Source organism: Microcaecilia unicolor, chromosome 4, assembly GCF_901765095.1.
Source record: "Microcaecilia unicolor chromosome 4, aMicUni1.1, whole genome shotgun sequence".
Lineage (NCBI taxonomy): Eukaryota > Metazoa > Chordata > Amphibia > Gymnophiona > Siphonopidae > Microcaecilia > Microcaecilia unicolor.
In genome coordinates this window covers 290,188,520-290,215,506 of record NC_044034.1, presented here as the reverse complement: position 1 = coordinate 290,215,506, position 26,987 = coordinate 290,188,520, and the positions used below count along the sequence as shown (strand labels likewise).

Genomic DNA, 26,987 nt, shown 5'->3' with positions numbered 1-26,987 from the left:
TCTTGGTTCTCTCACACTAGGTCTGGGCCTTCCTGTCTCATTTTCACAAAGGTTGGATAATCAAATCCTGAATTACATTAATTAGAGATAAAAGCTGCCCATTCTTCTCACTCCTCTACAAAGGGCAATATCAGGTTTATAAGAAAATCCTTCTTGCATGGAAATATTTTTACTTACAGTTACACAGTAGCTGTAACTTATTTAAAAAAAAAAAACCCCCACAAGTTATATGGGCTTCACCTCCCCAACCTGAGCCCAGCTCTCTGCCTCTTTTCCCCAACCCCAACCCGAGGCCAGCACTCTGCCCCGTCTCTCTTCCCGCCCACCCAAACTCAACCCAGCAGTCTTTCTCCATCTTTGCAGCTTGAAGCTATCTTGCTCCCCCACAGCTATAGGCCTTCTATTGATGCATGTCTGTCCATTCCCACTGCCTCCCTCTGGCCTTGTGGCTGCGGTATTTGGCTTCCCATGTGACTTTGCTTTACACAGTACATGTGTTGTTGCTATGGATGTCTGCTTCCTGCTTGCCCTCTGCCCCCCTCTAGCCCTGCAGCTGCATCTACAGTTCTGCATGTCTTTCCTCAGCAAAACATGTGAGTCAAAGAACTCAGACTGCCCCCTAATGGTTAGGGCAGAACCTCAAAGCACGAGCTCTATGGAATCCCGCTATATTACTATTTTTAGTGATTCTTAGATAGAGATATCTATCAAACACTAATAATGGTGATTCCTGCAAGTAGATTGCAAGCCAAGTGCCTCAGGACTAGCCTGCATCCTCCGAGTTCTGTGGAAATGATGCCATGTTGCTTCTCTCTCATTTTCAGATTTTGTCTCTTCTGCTAAGTGGAACATGCTTAAAATAGTGTCCCATGTGGAAGCCCTGTATTCAGTTTATGACACCCCCCCCCCTTTTCCCCCAAGCAAGACTGCAATGGAAGCACTCAACTTTTGTCAATGGGATGGGGGCTGCCTGCTGGTTTAGTCAGTCGAGTAGCACTGCACTCAGGCAGCTCTGCTCTCCTTTTTTATTTATTTATTTATTTTAATTTGGATTTAGCTCACATCTTTTTCAGTAATAGCTCAAGGCGAGTTACATTCAGGTACACTAGGTATTTCTCTGTCTTCAGAGGGCTTACAATCTATTTGTACAATGCAGATTGTGGTCCCAGTACCTTTTGGTGGGAGATGGTCAAGCTCTCGATGGGACTAGCATGCTTGAAGAGCTGTACTGCCTCTATTATATGGACCTTGGAGCCCAGGTTCACTGCTTTATACAACCAGCCATTTCCTGCAAGAGAGAAAGGACTTGAACAAGAGAACAAAACCAGAATCTTCATACAATAAAGGATCATGTACAGCACTGTACACACCCTGGGCACCTCCTCAAGTCTACTCCACAAAAGCTGCCCTACAGTCAAGTGCTCCAACACCATTTGATTAAAAAAAAAAAAAAAAAACTTGCTCAGAGATACAGGGGGACTGCTATCTATTAGGAGGCTCTTTCCAGCTTTTAGGCTCATAGGGCAACTGGAATAATGACCAGCGAAAAATGCTGCTGTAGTGGGTTTGCCAGATGCACAATCTGACTCCATAAATATCATCCCTGTAGGGCAGCAGGGTCCAGATTACATATGGCAAAAGAAACTACACTGATCAGACAGCCCAAGTCTACCAGATATTTCCAGTCTGTCTGCCCTCAATACTGCCAGGCCTCTTGGCAAGAGACATGGCAGTGGGTCTGCAGAAGCATGTGCAACAGGATGACAACAGAGCTGTGCTGTGAATTCACAGGGTCATCACTGCCCCCTCTCCCTGCAGGGTTCCACTGTCCCATACACAGACTACAGGCATCAAGAATCAGAGTGGCAGGGACACAGATTCAAGACAGCAGCAAGAGTGACATCTCTCTCTGCTGAAAGTTGGGTCCAAGATGTTAAAGCACTGCTTCCCTTCCTCCTCCTCTGCTTATAGCAGAGGGAGGAGCATGCAAAGACAAAGCAGCCTTTCTACTGCTCTCCCCATGGTGCTCTTGCTGCTTCTGCCATGCCCTGGAGGTAGGTTTAGGAGAGAAAACAGAATACTGTGATTTGGGGAAGGAGAGATGGAGAGATAAAGGGAAAGGAAGCAAGACTACAGCAGGGTGGAAGGGGCCAAGGGAAAGGAGGAGATGTGCTGAGAAGCAGCAGTGGGTGAGAGACAGACAGGCTGAATGGGTGAAGGGAAAGATGAATAAGTTGAAAGGAAGGCAAGCAGAAAAAGTACTGATGAAGGACTTGACAGAAAAGAGATGAGAAATGTGACAAAAGAGCAAAATGTAAGAGAGAGAAGGTGAGGTAGATAGAGAAAGGAGATGAAAGCAGAGGAAAGATGGAAAATGTTAAAAAAACAATAAGTAATACAATTATCTGGGATAATATTTAAACTACAAGGTCGACAACGCTTTTAAACACACTGACTACGGCGTTTAAATAATATCTGCTATCCAGAAAGCAGAGGAAAGATGGAAAACATTTTTTAAAAAAACCAATAAGTAATACAATTATTTGGGATAATATTTAAACTACAAGGTCGACAACGCTTTTAAACACACTGGCTATGGCGTTTAAATAATATCTGCTATCCAGAGTGTTTTTCTCTCCCGACACTCCACCCTGGTGCTATTTCGATACACTGGGGCAGTCTATAATGATTTTCAGCAACATTATCCAATGGTGCCACTGAAAATCAAATGGGTGGTCCCAGTACAAGGCACTTAGCAGGTGCATTTAATATCAAAGCCATTACTGTCACTTTAAATACCTGATTATGTGACTCAAGCAAGCTCTAAATTATGTGTGTGTTTTTTCACATTTCTAGCTAAGTGACAAGTGGCAGAAAAATTTGAAGTCACACTCATACCAGAAGATTTCAAAAAGTACAAAGACTAGGGGGACATAGACTAGGGGACACTCAATTAAATTGCATGGAAATATGTTTAAAACAAATAGGAGGAAATATTTTTTCACTCAACAAATAGTTAAGCTCTGGAATTCGTTGCTGGAGGATGTGGTAACAAAGGTTGGCATATCTGGGTTTGAAAAAAAAAAAAAAAAGGTTTGGCCAAGTTCCTGGAGGAAAAGTCCAGTGTCTGCTATTGAGATACGCATGAGGAAGTCACTGCTTGCCCCGGAATTGGTAGCATGGAATGTTGCTACTATTGGGGTTTCTGGCAGGTACTTGTGACCTGGATTGGCCACTGTTAGAAACAGGAAACTGGGCTAAATGGACCATTGGTCTTACTCAGTGTAGCTATTCTTATGGTCAGCCTACTTGTTCAAGAGGTAAAATATTGATTTTCCCTGGATAAACCATTAAAAAATTTGTTGTATTTTTAAAAACCAGATCCAGAAAAAACCCAAGGCGGATCCAAATCAGCTGAAGAAATATGCTCTTCCCATGAATTTTGTTTCATGTTTTTGAAGACCTTATTTTTTTTTTTAACTTTTTTTTTTTTTTTAAGAGGCCTAATTTGATCAACTCAGATTTTAAAAAGAAGTCTGCACATCCCGGCAATCTAAAAATAAATAAATCATACTAATAAATAAATTCAGTAATCCAAGAAATAAGCATCTCTCTCTTCACTACCTCACATAGCCAGGGCTGGCTGAAGAGATTGTGCTGTCCTGAGAAAACTTTAGGTTCAGCGCCCTTCCCTGCATCATCTCTCTTCCACCCAGCCAGGCCCCCCCACTTGCCCGCATAACCCAACTTACCTCAGGGTTCCTGGGGGTGATGGGAACAGAAGGAACCCCCACCCGCTACTATTCTAGTGGCTGCCTTCTTCAAAAAGGCACTGCAGACCCCCTAGCAGTAGTCTTGCGGTTCTACCTCTAGGGTGTTCAAGCTACCATTTAAGGGGAAAAAGTCCCCATATGGCAGTTTGAACCCTTATCTGTAGTACCAAGAAACTACCACTAGGAAGTCAGCAGTGCAATTCTGAAGAAGGCTGCCACAATGCAGGACCAAGTGGGGATTGTTCCTGTCCCCATCATCTCCAGGACCAGTGAGGTGAGTCAGGGTGGGCTTTGGAAAGGGGAGAGGCCTTGGTAGAGGTCGCACTGGGCTCAATGGAACCCCAGGGATTGAAGGTCCCTCCAAGGGAGAGGACTCTGGGGGATTTTAAGATTCCCTGTGCTGTCACTGGCACCACTGCAGGTTTAAAACACAGTAACAGGGAGGAGTTGTTCTCATGTTTAAACCTGTAATCATCCCAGTTGCAGCGCAAGGTGGAGAGCACAGATGCCAGGGAAGAACAGCATACTCTGGTTACTCTGAAGGCTGAACTAGTGAAGCAGGTTTTTGGATCCCCTAAGCTCTGGCGCCCTGAGCTAGTGCCTCACCTGCTTCATGCCTTAAGCCAGCCCTGATCATAGAATAGACCTCTGCCAGCATGTACCAGAGAGGATGATGGGGGTGATCATAAGAAAATAAAGTGTTGTCATACTGGGACAGACCGAAGGTCTATCAAGCCCAGTATCCTGTTTCCAACAGTGGCCAATCCAGTTCACAAGTACCTGGCAAGATCCCAGAACAGTAAAACAGATTTTATACTGCTTATCCTAGAAAAAAGCAATGGATTTTCCCATCTAAATAATGGCATATGGGCTTTTTTTTTTTTTTAATTATCCAAACCTTTCAAACCCTGCTAAGCTAACTGCTTTTACCACATTCTCTGGCAATGAGTTCCAGCGTTTATTTAAATGTCAAGTGAAGAAATATTTTCTCTGGTTTGTTTTAAATTTACTACTTAGCAGCTTCAATACATGCCCCTTAGTCCTAGTATTTTTGGAAAGAATAAACAAGTGATTCATGTCTACCTGTTCCACTCCACTCAGTTTTTTTTATAGACCTCTATCATATCTCCCCTCAGCTGTCTCTTCTCCAAGCTGAAGAGCCCTAGCTGCTTTAGCCTTTCCTTATAGGGAAGTTGTCCCATCCCCTTTATCATTTCATCGTCCTTCTCTGTACTTTTTCTAATTCTGCTATATCTTTTTTGAGATGTGGTGACTAGAATTGCACACAGTATTGGAGGTGTGGTCATACCATGGAGATCTGTATCGAGAAGCAGGGGAATTCTTTCATGGACTCTGCACAGAACAATCTCAGTCTGTTTGCTGCATAAACTAATGCTTACTTAACACTAGCAAGCCTGCAATTAATACAAAATGGAGTCCTGTGGTCATCCTTTCTCTCCCCCTGTACCACTAACCTGTACCAATGAACAGGACATCATACAACTTCTTGTCCAGCCCTAGGACTTGGTCCACCACCAGCTGCGTAAAGTTTTCATCTTTCTTCACCAGCAGGGGCTTGTGCTGCCGTGGCAACACATATCCATCCATCAACGGGTGCTTCTTGGCAAAATTCAGGGTATTATCTGGCAACTCTAGGGAGCTGTGAAAGCCGTTATCTCGGTGCCAATTTGTGATGCACTAAACAGAAACGAGCACACATGTTACAACTTATTCTCTTGATGCCATTACACATAAAGTCCATGTGGAAGAGGGATGTGGCATTTTGTTTACATCCCTCTGAATCGGGGTGTGTTCCTTTATTCACTGTCAGCTAATTCAGATAGAGGGCACACAGTCTTATATTATAGCTTTGGCATGTGCTGAATCCCAGAACTTACCGATCCAGGCCGGGGGCTGGGCACCTGGTCAGAGTATTGTGCCCACTTCTGGGCTTGCTCCCGGTACTCCTTGTAGGGCCCCTCAAACACTTTCTGTATATCTTCTATTGTATATTGACAGACCGCTGACATGCTGACCTCCCCACTGCAGAGGGACAAAAGAGGTTCAATGAACAGAGGAACATGAATCAGTTTGCAAGAGGACAGATGGGAGAAACTCAGCACTATCACACAGGCATAGCTAGAAGAAACACCCACTGTTAGAAGTAATATTACCCCTGAGAGAGATAAGGTGACTAAAGGAAGCTGAACCCTCCTGTACCCATCCCCCAGAACAATAAACTAGAGGCCTGCTTCTTCTCTGCACTCCTATGTAGTGTATCACAGCTCTGCTGAGGGGACTGCAAGCAATTTTACAAGAGAGCCAATCACAGGAGATAAGACTCCGAGCCCCTGAAACTCCCTCCCGAGTGCGTGAATCTGCTGGCACCTTGGAAAACATGCAGTAGTTCAGATTTGGTTCGAGGCCAGTTCACAGTCTAATGTAAGAGAATGAAGAAAGGAGGTTGAAAGCTTTTACCAGCAGGCCTGAAAGACCCCGAAGAACTGTGTGTCACGCCAGGTGTTGCCATTTAGTGTGTACACAGCTTGCAACTGGTTGAAATGCAGCTGATGCTCAGGGACAGAGCAGACCAGACGAGCCTTCAGGAAACTCGTCCACTTCTTCTGCAGAGTTCTAGCGCCTCCCACATCACCCTGAAGAGTGAAAGGAATCATTCAGAGGAAGGAATCACCAATGAGAAATGGGGACTCTGACATCTCCAGCCTTGCAACAAACTGAGGCAGACACCCTTCTCCTCACTTTCACCCTCTCCCCAACAACACCAGGAGCTCTCGAGAACAGATCAGGACAGGGATGATCTTGCTGCCTTCAGAACCTGCATCTGTGGTTCTGACAGATCTGGGTGTTCTCACCCTGCCACAAGACCACTTACAGTTACAGCGCTGAACGCCCCAGGAGAAGGCAGAGGGCTGACTCACTTGATATCAAAAAGATTTCCATGCAAATGATACTATCATTTGCCTCCTCTGTGGCCATCTAATGTACGTGAACTAACTCATCACTACTGAAAAGGTGCGAATGAACAGACAGGGGGGAATTCTCATGTCCATGTTGACAAGGAATACCTCCTTAAGAAAGAGCAGATCACAGCTCTCACCTACCCCCACCACAAGTCTCCCAGTATAGCTTGTAGAGGAAAGAAAGCACATCAACTTTTCTCCCCATGGCCTACAGTATTTTTAACCACTTGCATCTCCCCCACTTTAAATAAAGAGCCTTCCTGTCACATCTTTAGCCTCCTTGTACCCTCATCCTTGCTAAATTGTACATTCTACCCCCTCCTCCATTTCCCATTCTCTTACTGCAGTACACCCTCTTGTACCTTGCAAACTCTGGCAACACGGGCGACTGCCTGCTCCGCATAGCAGTCATATTCCACGGCATGTTCGCTAAAGAAGAAGTATATCTTGTCATCATCACCAATGCTGCTGTTCACGCTCTCTTGAACATAGGCCGAGCCCACAAAATTTGGTTCTGCTGGGGAAATCAGAACATACAGGGAGGATAAAAAGACTTTTTTTACTCCTTGGCTAGAACAAGAGCGAAGTTCCTTCCCTCCACAATCTACAGCAGGAAAAGCCTCTTACCGTTAAGCCAGGAGGCCAAATACTCTGTCTTCATACCACGATGCTGGCCCAGATTCCTCAGGATCACTGGTTCTGTGCCCAGGAAGTCATTCAAGGTCGCAGAATACAGTGCACCATCTATGGAGAGTATCCAAAATGGAGTATTGTTAACAGCTACTTGCTATCCAAATGCCCTAGTGAACCTTAACCAGTTAGGGGACAATAATATACTAGGGCCCTCATGATCAAAAGCAAACTCCGGCGCTAGAGGCTGTTAATGCCATACTAGCGCCGGAGTTTGCTGCCGACCCATGATCAGAGCCCTCGAGCGCGTGAAACAACGCACTTGAGGGCTCTTAGCGCAAGTAGCATGCAAATGCATGCTAATCAGCGCTTAACGCATTCATCCCCAATGATCAGTGTCCAGCGCACCAAATATTGGGTTGCTGGCCGCGGCAAAATCTAAGCGAGCTCCGAGCTGGCGTTAGGGTTTGCGCCGATCATTGGGGAGGAATGGTGAGCCCTATCCAGCAGGCCCCCGTTCCCCCCAAAAGCAAACGCGAACAGGGGGCTGGAGGTCCGGTGGACCTCCGGTCCCCACAACGATCCCACCCCCCCCCCATGTTCAGGGAGGGCTGGAGATCCGGTGGGTCTGTAGCCCCCCAAACCCCCAGAAAATGTCAAGTGGCCACCGCTGCCGGCCAAACCCTCTCCCACCCAGCCCCGCCCATTGCATCCTGGGATGCACGGGGCGGGACTACAGACCATGTAAGGGAGCGATTGTATCCCAGGATGCAATGGGCGGGGCTGGGCGCCACCATTTTGCGATGTCGTCCACTGGAAGAGGAGGGAGGCAGGCTGCGTCCCTCCTTCAACTAAAGGTAGGGGGGGCCGGGAGGGGGGTTGTCACTACTTCTACTCACGCTAGAGCACCAGGGATTGGTATACGCTGGGGGGGGGGGGGGGGGGGGGGGGAGTTGGGGTGGCTTCGCTTGCTGGGTGGGAGGGTGGGAGAGGGTAGGAGGGAAGGGAGGGGGGTTGCCACTACTCCTACTCACGCTGGACCACCAGGGATTGGTACGACAACGCGGGGGGGGGGGGGGGAGTTGGGGTGGACCTCCAGCCCCCCCCCCAAGTCGCTCGCTGGGTGGGAGTGTGGGAAAGGGTTTGGCCAGTGGCGGCCACTTGATATTTTCTGGGGGTTCGGGGGGCTGGAGACCCACCGGATCTCCAGCCCTCCCTGAACTTGGGGGGGGGGGGGGGGGGGTGAGATCGTCAGAGGGACCTGAGGTCCGCCGGACCTCCAGCCCCCGTTTTGCCTTGCTCGGGGCAGGGGTAGTCAGGGCTTGGTGGTCCCATGGACCTCCAGCCCCTGTGTTGACAGGTTTGGGCTTTTGACAGCCCAGACCTGTCAAACAAGTGCGGGAGAATTGGGCTGAGTGCATGCTCAGGTACAATTCTCCCGCACTTCTACCCCTTGATCAGAGATAATTGCGCTGCTTAAATTTGCATGCTTTATCTCTGATCATCGATGCAGAAAAGCCCTGCGCTGTTCCAGCGCTATTTTTAGAGTGCTGTTTGGAACAGCGCAGGGCTTTGGATCATGAGGGCCTAGGGCACCTGATAGGAGCCTATTATATGAAAGGAATGTAGGGGCCTACGTCTATTTATAGAATACTAGCCTAATTGGGCATAAGTGCACCTAACATTTAGGTGTGAGCACTTAAGCCAGCCACAAGGTAGTATTCTAAACATTTACGCACATAATATGCATGGAACTGTTAGTGCCTATTTTACAGAATTGCTTCAGCCATCAAAGGCATACATCACCAGGATACAATCACAGGGATTTGGGGAGTTTATCCATCCATGACAGGTTCATGTCTTTCAGAATACAAGAGCATCTCTCAAGGGAAAGGATGCCTTATATCAGTTGGATTAAGTTATGGGTGCCTATAGGTCAAAGGGGGAGGGGGAAGGGGATAGTCCCTTCCTGAAATCACCAGGTTACCACTTCCCCCTCCCCATTGCCCTTACATGGATCCTCCATTCTTTTATGCTACCTTGTCATACTTTAGTTCCCCAATAGCAGCCAGCAGTGCTTCTTCCTTAACTCCCTAGCACAGGACCTTCCAGAACTCGTGCACCGGCAGGCCCTATGACACCCTTGCTCTGGCCCAGGTTTCCAGTTTCCACAGAAACCGGTGCATAGGGTGGGAATCACAGAGCCTATCAGCATGCAAGTGTCAGAAGACCCCATAAGAACATAAGAATAGCCATACTGGGTCAGACCAATGGTCGATCTAGCCCAGTATCCTGCTTCCAACAGTGGCCAGTCCAGGTTGCAAGTACCAGGCAGAAACTCAAATAGTAGCAACTTTCCATGCTAAAAATCCCAGGGCAAGCAGTGGCTTAATAGCAGACTATGGACTTTTCCTCCAGGAACTTGCCCAAACCTTTTTTTAAACTCAGACATGCTAATTGCAGTTACCACATCCTATGGCAACGAGTTCCAGAGATTAACTATTTGTTGAATGAAAAAATATTTCCTACTATTTGTTTTAAAAGTATTTTTATATAACTTCATTAAGCGTCCCCTAGAATTATTAAGAGAGAAGGATTGTTGGCTGCTGCAGAACTAAGATACAGCCGTAGCAGGCCTGGATCAAGGCATGGAAACAGCAGCAATGCTATGGCGTCTATCAAAATTTGGCACAGTACACAGCTGCTTACATTGACTATAGCTAAATACAAGCCTGCTTTAACTGATCCAAAAGTGTACCAATCCACTCTCTCATTTCTGACTTATTCACCCTTACGTCACCCTGCTTAAATGTTTTGTGATTTATACAGATGTTTCTGTAGGAATAAGGCAACCACAAGACCCAGAATTAACTACTAACCTACCTCAGTGCTCAGAGGTGATCGGGTCCCAATACAGTTTACAATACTGCCAAGAGTTTTCAGATCTCTTAAGGGCCAGGATATGGAAGGCACAGGTCTTTCTGCACTCAGAGTATGCAGGGACTTCAAGATACATCTAAGCCAGCAGCAATGACAGAGCTAAGCTCTTCGCCGTGACATATGTTTTGGTCAGCTTTAGAGAAGACCCCCAACTTCCCCTCCACTCCTATACACATACTATCTAACCAGACAGTAAAGCAGAGCAAAATACTTTCCTAATTATGTAGTACTACTACATAGCCAATTCTCCGCTTATAAAATGCTGGAGTAATTTTCATACCCACAAGCAACTTTTCCTATGCAAGTGCCACAAAGTTTCCATTTCTGTCCATCTTGATACAATAGTGGAAGATTTTAAAGCTATACCTGCCCTAAGATCAGTGCTCAGAATGGCATGGCCATGGGTGAGCAAATAGGAGAGGAGGCTCCCCCAACTAAGAGGCAGATGCACCAAAGCTTAATGAGCCTTTAACGACCCTCCAACTTACGTCAGAAGGAGGTGGGGCCTAGGCCAGGGAAGAAGAGACGTCATGGAGACTCTGCGACCAACACAACAGATCTTCCTGCCCGTGCAGCGCTTCAGAAAGAGATGAGAGGCGCTGCTCGGGTCGGTAATAGAGAGGGGGGTCTCGGTGGAGGGGGGGAGCGGCGTAGTTAACCTCAGGAGGGGCAGCGGGGGCGGGGCACGGGGCGGAAGACTGACGGGAGGCGGAGTAAGCTTTTGCACAACAGAAGAACAGGAAGGGAGGGGGAAGCGGTGGAAAGTGGGGAGCAGCGGGGGGGGGGGGGGGGGGGGGGGGGGAGGCCGTCCATACAGGATGCTCCGGACAAGCGCCCTTGCCCCCTCCTGATCCTTTGTTTTTGTATTTTGCTGACCGGGTAGCCACGTGTATGTGTTGTGGCTTTTTTTTTTTGTTTGTTTTGACGTTTGCAGCATGCGCAGAGCAGCCAGCAAAACGCTTGGCTGCTCTGCGCATGATTTAGGGGCCGATTACCGACGTGTATGGTGATTCTTTGATACATTGTACGTTTCAATACTGATCTGAGCATGTGTGCCTTTTTTTTTGGTGCATTCTTCGTTTTTAAAAAATTGTTAGGGACTTTAACGATTTAGATTTTTTAACGTTTGGTTGATGCATCTGCCTCTAAGTCTACAGCAGCACCTCTAGCTCCAGGGAAGCCAGAGATACAGGCACCTGTAGGGTCAACCATACAGCCCAAACACTAGTAGTAATCAGGGAAGGAGGAAGGTGTTTACCAGAGGCAACTCCTCCTCTTACAATACTCCCTCTCCCCTGCATAGCACCTACCAACTATGAGGCTACTGTGACCCTTGGATGGGTCATATGGACACTTTCCCTTTCCATCCTCCAGGGAAAATCGATCCAAGGTGAAACTTGACAGTTCCTGCAAAGCCAAAGAAAGAATTTAAAAAAATCACTGGGTCATAAACAGCTTTAAAAACAAAGAACAAAATAAAAGACAAACAACAACAACAACTCACAAAAGAAAAACCACCAGCCTCCTTGAACAAAAAACACTGTAATAAGGCTTGTGCAGATGTGGGCTGTAGAAACAAGCAAGAATGCTGGCTTTATGGATGCAGGGGGAAAGGGAAATAGTGCGATGTCATAGCTTCCACAGTCACAGCCTCCTCCAGCAGGGCATGCTAAAGAGCAAGGCTTCTCAACCTTCTCCCAGGTTACCATAATGAATATGCATGAGAGATTTGGATACAGTGGATCTCTAATATATGCAAGTGATATATATCTCATGCATATTCATTGTAGAAATACCAAAAACTCGACTGGCTAGGAATGCTTCTAGTAGACAGCTAAGAAACAGGGCTGGAGGAGATGGTGCAAGAGCAGTTGTTGTGGGGGTGCTCATGGTTCCTGTTGTCCCAGCATCTCTCAGAAGGGGGCACTATAGGGAAATGGTGCAGGAGTGCTGGCCGTAGGAGAGGTCACAACTCCTACAGTATCTGTCTCTTTCAGGAGGTGGTGCTACAGGAAATTGTGCAGGAGTGCTGATTGTACAAATTGCTCTGTCCAAAAGATACTCACAATATAGCTGCACTTAGGCTGGAATGCATAGGTACCACATGTGTACATATGAGAGGAGTTATAGTTCTGTAGGAAGCGGATATAGTTGAAACACTCTGTCTGTAAGAGGAAAATGTAAAAAAAAAAAAAGTCATAAGGTCATGAGCAGGAGGAAGAAATCTGTAATTACTTCTTTTCACCTGGGCAATGAGGAAAAAAAAGGACACCACAGAGGTTAAAAAGAAATACAAATAAACAGACGCACCCCTCAGAGCACCAAAGAAAGCCTCACCCCCCCCCCCCCCCCGAAATGGAAAGTTTGATCTGTAACCTGCCTTTAAACGCTAAGAAAACCCTTACCCACTAATCATCCACCTCCTTTTATCCCTGCCCTCGTGTGTACCTTGTTATTTTTCCCTTTCTGGATGCACTCCAGCTTCTTCTCCAGTGGAGCTTCCCAGATTATCTATGACACAAAGAAGAAAAAACAAAACAAAACCTCCACTCAAATTAGGAACATTATTTTCAGCTGTAGTAGTTATGGGCCTGACTCACCGAATCTCTTTTCCCATAATGGGGGGGGGGGGGGGGGGGGGGGAAGAATCCTGCAACAGCTTAGGCCTTAAATCAATTAAAAAGTAAACTGGTAACAGCTCAGTTCTCAAGCCAGTTCTCAGGTCACACCTGGCTAGTCTGGAATATTTCTGCTCTAGGATGTTTTCCGTATGTACATAGGGGTCGACATTCAAAGCAATTTAACCAACCAGAAAAGGCTCCTGGTTGGTTAAATCACTTGTGCTGGGCTATCTGCTGAGGATATTCAGCAGCACTTAACCAGTTAATGCCGCTGAATATCACCACTGACTGCTAAACTCAAAGCCGGCTATTCTGGGGGCTGTCTGGGGGTGGAGTCAGCACTTATATGGTTAAGTGCCAATATTCAGCACTTAACTGCCTAAGTTTAGAGGTTAAATTGGACAGCATAAAAGAGTCAGTCCTACTGCTTATGCGGTTTTAAAAAAACGCTCACTGCAGTGGGCTGAACATGTACCTCATATATGGTTGAGATAGAATTACACGCAATAGAGGCAGTACATACAAATGTCTCATGAATATTTATTGTGGATATTCTAGAAACCAGACAGATGAGAACCTCTAGTTTTAGAAGGAGGAGGACTGTTGGATATAAGTTTATAGAACACGCTACGGGACAAAATGCTAATCCAGCAATTGTGGGCCAGTTGCCTTATCTTGGTTCAGGAAGAAATTTTTTCATTGCTACAAAACTGATTCAGGAAAATGTAAGAAACTTTATACACTGCATCTGGAGCTAGAGAGAGCTTTCATGCAAACCAGCAGGAAGCTGGACTCCATGTACCTTCAGGGGTGGTTCAAGGGTTATTAGATGCCCTAGTGGCGAACCTTCAGCCTTATGTATCCATCCCCAATTGTTTCAAGCCTCTAATCTCTCCCCCCCCCCCAAAAAAAAAAAAAAAAAAAAAGACTGTTACAATTAAACCCAACATCAACTATCCCAGAACAATCCAGTTAAAATGCACATATGTATATCACACTGTTAAATATTTAATTCTGTTTTGTATGTATGTAATGAGGACAACTTCTAAAATCAATTTACCCAAGAAAGTAACTATATATGGGCTATTTGAAAAGTGTTCACTTCTACTGTTTGTAAAAGTGCATGCTTATGGTTCTTCGAGTTTGTCTAGCTGTCACAACTGCTTTGCTTTGACTGCTCTTTCCTGCCCCTACAAGCTGCCACCCTGGGTGATACCTTGTTTGTTTAATAGTTAGGCCAGTTTTGTGTACCTTTGTTCTGTCTGATTAAAACCTACTGTAATGATGATATCAGCATTCAAGCCTCCCACAATATCCCTGCCACTTTATGTGTTCTCCTGGATCTAGGTGTATGCGTGACCTCCGATCTCTAAAACTGACCACCACACAGACTCACAATCCTGGAGTCCCTATCCAAAGCCTGATCGAACATCCCCACAGTCCATATGTGATGACAGGAGGACTCTTGACTCCTCCCTACCCCCACCAGACTGGCACAGTCCCATTTCTGCTTACTGCTGGTTTCAGTTCCTGGCTTATGCTGCTCAGACTGAGTGCAAATATGGCTTCTTGGGCACCGACATACAGAACACCCTCGCTCTCATTCAGCGTCAGCGTCTTGTAGTTATGGATCCCAGGCTTGGAGAAACGCTGCACCTCCAGCTCTGCAAGGCAAGGAGACAGGTGAAGCGTTTAAGTGTATGGCCAGCTATGAGACAAAACACATCCAAACCAAAGTTATCGGCATTTAATAGTACTAAGAAGCACCCGCAAAACAAACAGCTTCAGAAGACTCACAACAAGTTCTCTTCAATCATTCAAAATCTCTCCACCTTATGAAGACAAGCGTGTAACATACATGTAAAGAGAAATTAAGTCTTACCTGCTAATTTTCTTTCATTTGCTCTCACCAGACCAGTCCAGGACCTATGGCAGTGGTTCCCAAACTTGGTCCTGGAGGCACCCCAGTCAGTCACGTTTTCAGGATACTTTCAATGAATATTCGTGAGAGAGATTTGCATGCACTGCCTCCACTGCATGCCAATCTATCTCATGAATATTCAGTGAAGGTATCCTGAAAACCTGACCGGCTGGGGTGCCTCCAGAACCAGGCTTGAGAATCACTGACCTATGGGTTTACATCCATCTACCAGCAGGTTGGAGATACAGAATACAAGTCTGTTTGATCTACCCTGAGGGCAGTGTGCAGCTCCACACTCTTCAGTATTTTGGTACCAAAGCAGTACAGAATGGTGAAAACAAGGAATGCCTTCCTTTACCCCAAACCTTCAAAACTGTCATCTCCAGATCTTCATAACCATTACCCCAAACCTTCCCTGAACACAGCCTGTTCTGTACTCCTTTCTTTTTCTTAAACCTCTTAAAACAGGCAGGAACCTAGATTGGTTTGGTGGGACTAAAGGAAAGAAATTAGGTAACACTTAAATTTCTCTTTCCTTAGTGTTCTCACCAGACCAGTCCAGGAACAATGGGATGTATCAAAGCAGTCCATAAGACAGGTATGGACCCAAGACTCCCACAGATAGTACAGCCACACTGAAAGAAGACTCTTCCCAAGCTGCAAAATCAAGTCTATAGTGCTTCATAAAGTTACGAAAGGACTACTCTTCTGGAGAAGCAGCTCACAATTCTGTCCATGATGTTGTTATTCCTCTGGTAGAATGTGCTGTCAGAATGGAAGGAACCCGTTTACCTGAGAGGAGATAAGCAGAAGACATTATCTCCTTCAGTCAGTCAGTAAGCAATAGCAGCTTTGGAGGCTGCATCCCCTTCATGGGATGCACAAACAGGATGAACAGCCTGTTCGATCTGTGAAATGCATTAATAACTTCCAAATACCTCATCAAGGATCTTCTGACATTCAATGATTGCAAGGACTGCAATTTTCTAACACATATCCGTTCCTGAAAGGAAGGCCAAGTCTAGTTCCCGATTAACGTGAATTTTGGAGACCACCTTTGCAAAGAATGCAGGAACCATACGGATAGAGACCTCCATTTCCACAAAATGCAAGAATCTCAAGAGTGCTTGCAACTGCAAACTCTCCTGGCAGATGCCACCATCAGCAGAACCACCATTTCACGGAGAGATCTTTCAGTGATATCTTTCTAATAGGCTCAAATGGTACCTTCAACAAAGCCTAGAGAATTGTTGAGATTCCAGTCTGAACATATCTTGTGAAGAGGTGGATGGATACGATTCACTCCCTTCAAAAACCACACCACATCCCTTCCTTCTCAAAACACCCTGTACATATGAAAATACTATTGATCAAACACTGTAAAGACAGCTGGAAATTCAAAGAAGGAGGTCAAGGCTAGGCTCTTTTCCAGAAACCTTTGCACAACCCAAACGAGGTGAGCTATCAAAACCTGAAAGGGCAAAGAGCTCTCGGACCACATTAGCTCTCAAAGACTCTCCAAACTCATGCATATGCCTCCAAATTCAATCACTTCCTAGCCAGTAAAAGAATGGAGATAACCTGATTTGAATAATCTTTTCTTCTCAACCTTGACCTTTCAAGAACCAAGCCATAACACCAAAAGGAACCAGACTGACCATGATTATTGGACTCTAAAACAAGAGCCCCTGAGACAGAGGAAGATGTAACAGCTAATCTATGCTGAGATGGATAAGGTCTGTTTACCATAGCTTCCTGGGTCAGTTCAGAACTATTAGGATGACCTGGCCCAGATGAGAAGCAATCCTGCATAGCACCCTGCACAATACTGGCCAGAGGGAAAAGACAGAAAGGCTCCACTGTGGGATGCTGTTGCACCAGCACATGGATGCCTTTGGTCTCAAATTCCTTGTGTTGGCTGCAGTGGCGTAGCCAGACAGCCAATTTTGGGTGGGCCTGAGCCCGAAGTGGGTGGGCACAAAATTTTCTCTCTGCCCCACCCCCTTCCTCCCCCTATTCTCCACCTCTCCCCCAGCACCTCCCATGATGTAAAAAAAAGCATTTACAAAAATACAATTTTATTACCTGCTGCTGGGCTGGGTTGGCAGCTGCTGCTACTGCTGCTTGGCAGTAATACAATCTGGACTGGACTATTAGACTGTCATTGGAATGATCTCAACTTGATTATCGAAGAAGAACCTTTCTTTATTCCCATGTTTCTTCAGGGCAGGGCCAGACTCAGGCTGAGGCTCGCAGCGCAGTTGCACTAATCCCCCCCCCCCGCGTGCCGTGCGTGCAGGTGCAGCACTGCAGCTAGCTATGCCCTCCCTCCCTCAGATGCCATAATACCACGAGTGTGCAGAGCGAGAACGAGGCTGAGAGCAGCACGCCGCCGCTGTACACAGCCACGTCCCGCGTAGGCTGTATGGATGGGAAAACAACTCGCTGCCCTGGAGAGATCATCAGCTGAGCCTAAGCTAGGGCTGCTCCGCTGCAGTCACTCAGTAAGTATATTGTGCGTGCGGCGTGCGCTTGGGTGGTGCCGTGGTCATGGTGGGCGGGCCTGAGGCGAAATTGGGAAGGAACCTGGTCCGCTGGAGAGAGAGATCAGCTGAGCGGCTGAGCCAGAGCGGGTGCTGCACAGCTGCAGTGTGCAAAATTTGCATGCGCTTGGGTGGGCGGGCCTGGGTCGAAATTGGATGGGCCTGGGCCCGTCCAGGCCCGCCTGTAGCTACGCCCCTGGTTGGCTGAAGAACCTCTGCATCTTGGCATTTCTTTTCAATGACATCAGATCTGTGATCAGGAGCCCCCAAGGCTGCGTGATCAGACTGAAGGCTCTTACTGACAGCTCCCACTCTCTGGGATCCAAGGAGTGCCTGCTGAGAAACTCTTCTTGGAGGTTGAAATTGCCAGAAATGTGTGCTGCTGAGAGGTTGGACAGGTGCTTCTCCGCTCACCATGAAAGGGAGAGAGACTCCAGAGCTAGAGGCATGTTCTGCATCCTTCCCTTGATTGTTGATGTAAGCCATCACTGTTGAATTGTCAGAAGGCATTCCTGTTCAGCAGGGTCAAATGCCTGTAGCACTTTGCAGACTGTTCTCAGCTTCTGTCAGCTTGTTGACCATAATGCCTCTGCTGCTCTCTAAATGCCCTGCATTACCTGAACTAAATGAACTAGTCAAAGAGACTGGCATCCATGGTAACCACTGTCTACTCCAGAATCTCCAGGGATCTTCCCCATAGTACATTGTTCACCCTGAGCCATCATGCCGACTCGCACTTCTGCTGTCCAGGGCAGCTGCCAGAGGTAATTATGCATCATCAGAGACCACTGACACCTGCTGTTGTCCCATGTGAGTTTGCACTCACCAAACCACTTCTAGTGTCACCACCATGTAATTCTAGGCCTGCAGGCTCCCCTGCTGTAAAAAACATTGGATTTGAGACTGTAGCTTGCTCATCCTGTGCTCCAGCAGGAAAATCTTGCCATGGACCCAAATATTCCATCTGAGACAAGACTAAATGACTAGATTGCTTTTATCAAAGTTGATCACCCAACCGTGCGTCAACTAACCACTCTGCTTGTAGCCTGTAGACTCTCTTGTTCCTAGCATGTCCTGATCAACCAAATGCCCAGATAAGGATGAACCCTGGTGCCTTCCTTCTGCAGAAATGTTGCCACTACCACCATGACCTTGGAAAAGGCCCATGGTCAGACCAAATGGCATTACCTAGAACTGAAATTACAGCCGCATTACTGCAACTGAAGGAATTGATGAGGGGGCCAAATGGGAAATGCAAAGATAGGCTTTCTCGGGGTTAAGCGCTGTGAGAAACTCCCTAGGACAGACTCAATGACCAAACAAAGGGCCTCCATTCAGAAATAAGTGACCCTCAGGGCATAGTTTACCTTCTTTAAGTCCAGAACAGTCCAAAAGGACCCCCTCTTTCTCTGGGACCAGAAAGTAAATGGAATACCTCCCTATAACCCTCTCACAATTTGGAATAGGAACCACCATCTCCAGGTCTAACAGCCCCTGTAATGTATGTGCACTGCCTGCTGCTGGAGAGGATTTTTGCATGGGGACACCAAGAAATAAAAATCTTCAAGAATGTGGGAGAAATCCAACTTGTAGCTTTTTCTGATCACTACCAGGATCCAGTGGTCTGAACTCTGCAACACCCCTTGAGAAAGCTAGACAAATGGCCTCCTATTTACTGAAACAAGGAGTGGACCTGGACCCCATCACTTGGAAGATCGAGGGGCACTGGATGATCTTCCTCCCTAATGTCCTCCTTTATCGCCCCTGGGAAAGGAAGACTGGTGGGACTAGAAACAAAAATGCTGAAAGAATCCACAACACCCTGGCCTATAATGTCATGAATCCTGACAACATGTGGTGGACAAATCCAGCTAAAGCTGTTGGCTTTCCTCTGGGAGTCTCTGAGGCTGAGCCTCCTCCTCCTCCTCCCCATCCTGGACTGGTCTGCGAGAGTAAGGGAAACTTGATAAGGCAACTCTTGGCTGATGCAGCCACAAAAACTGCCTGGCAGTAACCACAGATGCCACACCCCTTGCAGAAACACCAACCAAATCATATATGACATCAGCCACATAAGCTAGACCTGACTGTAGCCTGCATAGGGCTCTGTAGATTGAACCTCCAAGTTCAGATGCAGGGTAGACATTTGTTGTACCCAGCGGAAAGGCTCTGGCCACGTAAGAGCTGCAAACTGAAGCCTGAAAACTTAAGACAACAACATCAAATGACAGCTTCAATGAGGACTCTACCTTGCAATCCTGAAGGTCCTTTAGTATCATTCCTCCTTCTACAAGCACTGTGGTCTTCTTAGTCACTGCCATCACCAAAGCATTCATCTTCGGCTGAACCAACTTCTCCTGAGGCACCAAAGGATAAAGCTTGTTCATAGCTCAAGCCACACCAAAACCCCTATCAAGGGGTGTCCCACTCTGTCAAGAGTAAAGTCTGCAGTTCCTTATATAGAGGAAAAGTTGTTTTGTTTTTTTTAGTTCCCAAAGGATAGGTCCCCCTTCTTAGCAGATACTGGGGTTAAGTCTGGAGAGAGATCTAAGGCCTCCAGTGACTTGGCAGTCAAGTCAGGGAGCTCTTCCTTATGAGTCCATTCCCTAGGTTCTCCTGACTTCTCAAAATGCTGTGACCAGGCAACCAGGGAGTGTGGAGAGCCCTCATTACTCCAGGCATCGAGGAAATGTGTGCCAACAAAATGGCCATTGTTCCCACACTCTGAGAAAGGGCTGGCCACCGCCCCTCCCCACATTTAGTTCAAGACTGCATGTCCTAGGACCCTCCAAGCACAAACTGACATGCTGAGCACTGGCCCAGGAGACTGCACCTTACTTCACAGCAGAAACAGAGCTCTTACCACAGCCACTTCTAAGAAATTCCATTCCTCCTTTCCCTCAAGCTTTTTTTTTTTGTTAAACAGAGTGAAAAGGGAAGGAAGAGGAGCCAAAAAAAATAGGGGGTGGAGGAGAGACCTAAAGCCACTGTGTGTACCCCTCAAGGAACATGGAAGTCCCTAGTAAAAAGACATCTTAGCGCCACCCCCTCCCCGAAACAGGAAGTTGTCAGGGGAAGTAGGACCCTACAGAGAGAGGTTCGGGCGGTGAGAGAAGCAACATGCCTTCGGCACAGAGGTCTGAGACAGGCAGGTAGACGGAGCTAAGCCTGAGAGGACGCAGACTGCTGCATGGGGGGGGGGGGGGGGTAGCCCATTTCTTCCAACTGTTTAAAGATCATAACGGAAGACTTCTGATCTACCTGTTGGAGGGCACTGCTCTAGGCTGAGGACAGCTACTACACGGAGTATGACATTACTTTTGTATATTCTTGAGAACAGGAGTTCTGCTCCCCCAGCTGGAAACAAGATTTTAGTCAAAAAATCTCTTTAGTGAGAGTCACGCTGAGTTCTAGAGTATAAGCCTGAAAAATACCAAAGGAGAGAGGCAAACGAGACCTGCTAGGCACGGGGGACCTGAATTTTCACAACTCAATACTCTGTGCTGGAAAGTGGGTACGTCAGTGTAGGCGAACTGGTCTCACAAAGTTTTAAAAAGACTATTAAAAAAAGTGGGTATGAAAGAAACAGCTTTCTTCATTGTTACAAAGAGAGAGCTTACTTATACAATAAAAGCCAGCACAATGGTGTCCATGGTGCAAGCAAAAGTATGGAAACCAAAGAACATGGAATTCATGAACTTATCAAATATGAAAAAAGGAAACTCAAGGGAGGGGAAGGGCTGGTCCAAGCTCATGTTCCACTAACCAGGAACACCTGACTACGTTACTAGTAACACCTGCATCAATTTTCAAAGAGCTACTGAGCAACAAAAGTACTCATTTTAGGTGTTCTTTAGCCAAAATTTTAGCCAAAGCCCAGCTGGCTAGATTTAGGATGACTATTTGTGCAGCTGGTGTTAGCTGCCTAAACCTAGCTAGAAAAACGAGTGCCAGTTGATAACACACCCAGGAGATGCCCATTTTTTTAAACTGGTTTAAGCTGGGGTACTTTGTACATTTAGCAAACCAAAAGAAGCTATTTATAACCAGGAAGATTTAAACCGGCAAACTTCTAAAAATGTATTGTTTTGGATTTAACTCACACCTTTCTCAGCAGTAGCTCAGGGTGAGTTACATTCAGATATTTGCCTGTTCCTGGGGGCCTTACAATCTAATTTTGTACCCGAGGCAATGGAAGTTTAAGCGAGTTGCCCAAAAACACAAAGAGCAGCAGTGGGATTTAAACCAGGCTTCCCTGGTTGTCAGTCCAGGGCTGTAACCAAAAGGTTACTCCTCTATCCCCTAGTGTTATTGGTTCAACCACCTGAAAACAAACTCCTGTCTTCTCAAAACTTCTCCTCGGTTCTTCTACCTCAGAAATGCCTGGATGCCCATTTATGCTTGAGCTATAACTATAAACCTATCCATACTGTGATCTCCAGAGGAAGAAATATTTCTAAGGAAGTTCTCACTGGAAAACACTGTACTGCATTCTATAGAACACTTCACTTTATTTTTGGGGAGAAGCAGCACACAGTATAGGTTTCAACAGTGTTTATCAAACTTCCTACCATGACCCCCCTCTTGTAGTCACAGAAAGTGAACAACTGAAGGCTCAGGCCAATGTTTGGTTACAGCCCACACAGGTCGGGGGGGGGGGGGGGGGGTCACAACCACAATTTGGGAAGCTCTGGGTTACAAAATCTCTCCAAAAGGAAGGAAAAACAGAACCATTAGTTTCATCTACTTTCTCTGCTGCTGCAAAAATGTCTCCCCCAAAAGAGTTTAATCCTTATAGCTTTCAGTTCATGAACAGAACCACAGGTTTATCATAAACCAGTCTGTCCCCTTCATTCTTCAACTCACCCCCAAACCATCAGTGGACAACACAAGCAGTGAGTGTGTGCAACGCCCATGCAGGGTCCCTAACAGGAACACTATTGTTAATAAGGAGGAAATAGACCTGTGTGAGGATCTGGTGGGGATTTTGCAGGAAACAGAAAACAATTCAGAGGCAGGTCAACAGGACTCAGTAATTATCGCATGGATATGGGAAGAATGCTTCATGCAGTACATCCCCAAGGCTTCTATAGAGCCTATCTCATAATGTAGGAATACAGAATTGCCCCTAGGCATTTCTTTTCCAGTTTCACCAGTGCTGATGTAGCTTTGAATTCTGTGCAGCTGAACCCGGGCTCAATTCATGCAATCTGACAGGGTGGGAAGAGTCTCACATGGACCAGACCCACACCCTGCATGTCATAATCAATGCCAAAATGGAAGCTGGGATGTGTCAGGAAAGGAACCCTTGATGAAAGCAATCTGGGGTCAGGGGATGAACAGGATACACCCTGTGTAGAGGAGGGCCCATGGACAGCACACTTCCATTTCCTGTACTTAACAGATGAAGTTGACGCAACATCCAGCAGCTGCTTCCCTGGCTTCATTCACATCCTTGCTTCTAGCTCCCTACCTCACATTCTTAGATTTGAGAGCAACTTCTGCCCACCTCAGTATCCATGAAAAATGCGAGCTTCCCTCTCCCCTGCTTACCATGCCCAAGCCTACCCCTGAACCAGGACACAGAGGAGTCTCTGGCTGTTAATTCCACTGACCAGATCAACTTCACCAAACAGTGGTCAATATTAGTTATCATGTAGTGCCTGTGTAGTATTATAGGTTTAGTTTAGGCTCACTGAATAAGATATCTAAACTAAATGTATATGGTGAAGGGAATGGTAATCATATTACATGTAAATTCAGCACTGCTGAGCATATGCATTAATTTAAACTCTGGTGCCAGTGTTAAAATTAACATGGACGCCGCTACCACTGAAAATGTCTTTGTTTTTAACATAAAAACAACAGCACCCAAGCAGATTCTGCTCAGTTTTTCATTCTCCCGCTGACAGACTGTGAATAGATGGACCATTACATATACCCACTCAAAACACATTAAAAGAAAATGAGAAATAGCATTTCTAGGTGCAAGTACTGCAGCATGGAACCTCTCCTTGCCACACTGTAAATTGAGCGACATATTATATGAGCTCCTGTGTTCCCCCCTCCCAATATTCTTGATGCCAGACCAACAGAACTAATTCTGGCTCCAGGGACTGAAGTTTTTCTCTGGCAACAGAAGGTATTATACTGCACCCCTCCCCCCAAATGAGCCAGACTTCTTGTAATAACAAAATTGCAGCAGTTTGAGGGATTATTCTCTGCGTGCTCTGTAAGAACAAAGGGGAACTTTGAGCAAGACAAGAGTCACTTGCCAAGATGAGCACAAAATGGATGATTTCTGCCCTATACAAAAGAATAAATCTGTGGCCAAATGTTCCCTGCACCACAGCACAGAACCAGAGAATCAGTAGAAGGCAGTATCCTATTTCAGAAAACCACCCTAAAAGGGGCTTTCCATGCACCATCAGCTTCTGGGAACCCTGCAAGGGAAGTCCTTAACCCTTCACTTCCACTACCTGCACAAGTGGCAGATACAACTCAACCTTTAGATCATGATTCCTGCAGAGGTCGTAGTCCAGTGTATTTCCCACTGTTTAATTTGAAATGCTTCCCTTACTGTGTGCCTGATGAGGAACTATGAAAATGTAATGACCACGAAGTATAACTGCTTGTCAATAAGTGTACAAAGATGGAAAACTCTGGACATGTAGATATCAAGCACACTTGATGACTTAAGGTTTGCTTCATGTGCACTACAATATGGTTATTGTTTTCACTTTAAAATGAATACTAAACTGTAAACAGTAATAAAAATTGTACATCCAACCTCTTCACAACATCCCACTGATCCCCTTTTTCTCTCCTGCCCTCTGCCCAGCATTCTCTTGACTCCGTTACTCCTTACCCTCTACACATCATCCTTTTGCCTCCCTCATCCCTTTCGTCATTCCTTTGTTTTTCTTCCCCTCCTAGAATTCCTCAACCTTCACTCCCCTCCACCCCCACCCTCTGTTCAGTATAATCGCCCTTTCTCTGGTTCCCCCTTCCCTGCCATTACCCATCCATAATTCCTTGGTTCACCCACTTTCCCCGCACTATCCTCTTTCAGGGTCAATGCAATCCTCACCCACCTCCCCATTTGTGGCTGCAATTCTTTTCTGGCCAGCAAGGGTATCACAATAGCATGAAGAGGGGAGGTAGAAGAGCAGCAGAAGGCAGCTTTCTCCAGCAAGTTAACTAGTCTGGAGGAGGCGGTGGTGACAACTGTGACACTCTCTCTCTCTTTGGCAATTTGGGGCAGTTAATGGGAGGAGGTGGCAGCAGTCTCAGCTCTCCTCTTACAGTCAGCAGACATAGAAGGAGATTAGTAGCAGACACACAGGGATGGCTGCTACCTATGCCTATCTGGATGGTCACAGAAGAGAAGCTAACGGAAGAGAACTAGAGCCCAACCAAACCCAGGATTGTTGGTTTCTGCCATGGGGTCCTGTGAAATGTTTTGGCATAGTTTGCAGCTGAATATATTGCAAGGATGTGTGCCATTCTTTTCTTTTTGAGTCTGTGTTGGGAGCTTACTTCTAATTAGTTTGTGTTTTAAGTTGGGTGGCTGTCAGAAGGCCAGCACTGGTGGGGATGGGAATATCTCTTTCAGTAATTCATCCTCCTGGAGTAGAGGCTGCAGATCTTTTATGATTTTTCTTAATTTTTCCAGCTCTGGGTTGTTTGTCACTACAAGGGGAATTCTGTCTGTAGCTTTTTTTTCTTTGTACTGTAGCAGATTTTCCCTGGGTGTTTTGAGGGAGGAGGCAATATTCTTGGAGATTATTTTGGGGTTGTAGCCTTTCTGTTTGAAGGATTCAGTCAGGGTTTCAAGGTGTCTGTCTCTGTCCCCTGGGTCAGAGCAGATACGGTGGTATCTTGTGGCTTGGCTGTAAATAATGGATCTTTTTGTATGTGAAGGGTGGAAGCTGGAGTTGTGGAGGTAGCTGCATCTGTCTGTGGGTTTCTTGTATATGGATGTTTGTATATATCCATCGCTGATTGAGACTGTGGTGTCCAAAACATTGACTTTTTCTGGGGAGTAGTCAATTTTGAATCTGATTGTAGGATGGTATGTATTGAAGGAATTGTAAAATTGTTTCAGAGTTTTTTTCCCCCTCAGTCCAAATCATAAAAATGTCATCGATGTACTGATAGTATTTTAGGGGTTTGGTCTGGTATGTATTCAGAAATGTCTCTTCCAGCTCAGCCATAAAAAGGTTGGCATATTGGGGTGCTGTCCTGGTGCCCATCGCAGTGCCCATTATTTGTAGACAGATATCATTGTTAAAGCAGGAATAGTTGCGAGTTAAAATAAATTTGATTAGTTTTGTAATGGTTTCTGGTGAGCATTGATGGTCCAGTATGGATGTTTTTAGGAGTTTCTTGCATGCAGCTATGCCATCCGCATGGGGAATGTTGCTGTATAGTGATTCTACATCTATCGTGACCAGAAGGATGCTACAGTACAAAGAAAAAAAAGCCAGAGACAGAATCCCCCTTATAGTGACATACAACCCAGAGCTGGAAAAATTAAGAAAAATCATAAAAGATCTGCAGCCTCTACTCCAGGAAGATGAATTACTGAAAGAGATATTTCCATCCCCACCAGTGCTGGCCTTCCGACAGCCACCCAACATAAAACACAAACTAATTAGAAGTAAGCTCCCAACACAGACTCAAAAAGAAAAGAATGGCACACATCCTTGCAATATATTCAGCTGCAAACTATGCCAAAACATTTCACAGGACCCCACCGTCATTCACAAAGGAAAAATATTCAACATTAAGGAATCTTTCACGGCTCATCTTCCAATGTGGTATATATCATTCAGTGTAAAAAATGCAATGAAGGCTGCTACATTGGAGAAACAAGTTGTATGCTAAAGAAGAGATTTAATTTACATAGACACCATATGAAAAATGCTAGTACAAATAAAGATGTCACGCCTGTGGGGCAGCACTTTACAAAACCAGAACACTGTACCAGTGATTTCATGGTAAGAATCCTAAAAGGGAACTTTAAAACAATACAGGCACACCAACACCTTTGAAGTCAGAATGATTAAATATCTTGACACCCACCAGACAGGACTCAACAAAGATCTGGGTTTTCTAGCCCATTATATACCATAAAATTGTACTGCTTTGTCACCCTCCTGTCTCCATGCATATCTCCCTGTCCCTCAACCACCCGACTCTTCCTGTCTCTCACCTATCCACCCCCATCCTGTTAGACTGTCACTGGAATGCTTTGATGTTTCACTTATATATACTGTCATCTATCAACATTTGCTTATATCTGATCTGACGAAGAAGGGCAACCTTCGAAAGCTAATCAAGAAACTTATTAAGTTATGTCCAATAAAAAAGGTATCATCTTATTTTCTTTTCTGTGTTTTATTTTGTTTTATTTCTATTGATTACCAGCCAAAACCTGAACACAGATTTCAGTTCGATGTTGAATCGGAAACCAAAATTCGGTTGGCCTCTTAAGAACTGCCTCTGACTGGGTGACAACAGTTTCTCATCTCTGCCTGCATCTCACATACCCCAGGGGAAATGTTATCACATGC

The 26,987-nt window shown here is 45.9% G+C and overlaps 1 protein-coding gene across 3 annotated transcripts in view; it reads right to left on the bottom strand.

Annotated features, from left to right (window-relative positions):
• SEMA4C (semaphorin 4C) overlaps window positions 1–26,987 on the bottom strand; it is an 85,084-nt gene that overhangs the window by 15,801 nt on the left and 42,296 nt on the right. For 2 of the 3 annotated variants that reach the window (XM_030201670.1, XM_030201671.1), the window contains exons 3-12: window positions 14,461–14,609; window positions 12,773–12,835; window positions 12,391–12,489; window positions 11,635–11,731; window positions 7,382–7,498; window positions 7,117–7,271; window positions 6,252–6,427; window positions 5,672–5,816; window positions 5,249–5,471; window positions 1,173–1,288 (exon numbers count right to left, since the gene is read on the bottom strand). In XM_030201670.1, the coding sequence (XP_030057530.1) occupies window positions 1,173–1,288; window positions 5,249–5,471; window positions 5,672–5,816; window positions 6,252–6,427; window positions 7,117–7,271; window positions 7,382–7,498; window positions 11,635–11,731; window positions 12,391–12,489; window positions 12,773–12,835; window positions 14,461–14,609 (1,340 nt within the window). The remainder of the gene's footprint in view (window positions 1–1,172; window positions 1,289–5,248; window positions 5,472–5,671; window positions 5,817–6,251; window positions 6,428–7,116; window positions 7,272–7,381; window positions 7,499–11,634; window positions 11,732–12,390; window positions 12,490–12,772; window positions 12,836–14,460; window positions 14,610–26,987) is intronic. The other variant, XM_030201672.1, reaches the window with a different exon arrangement.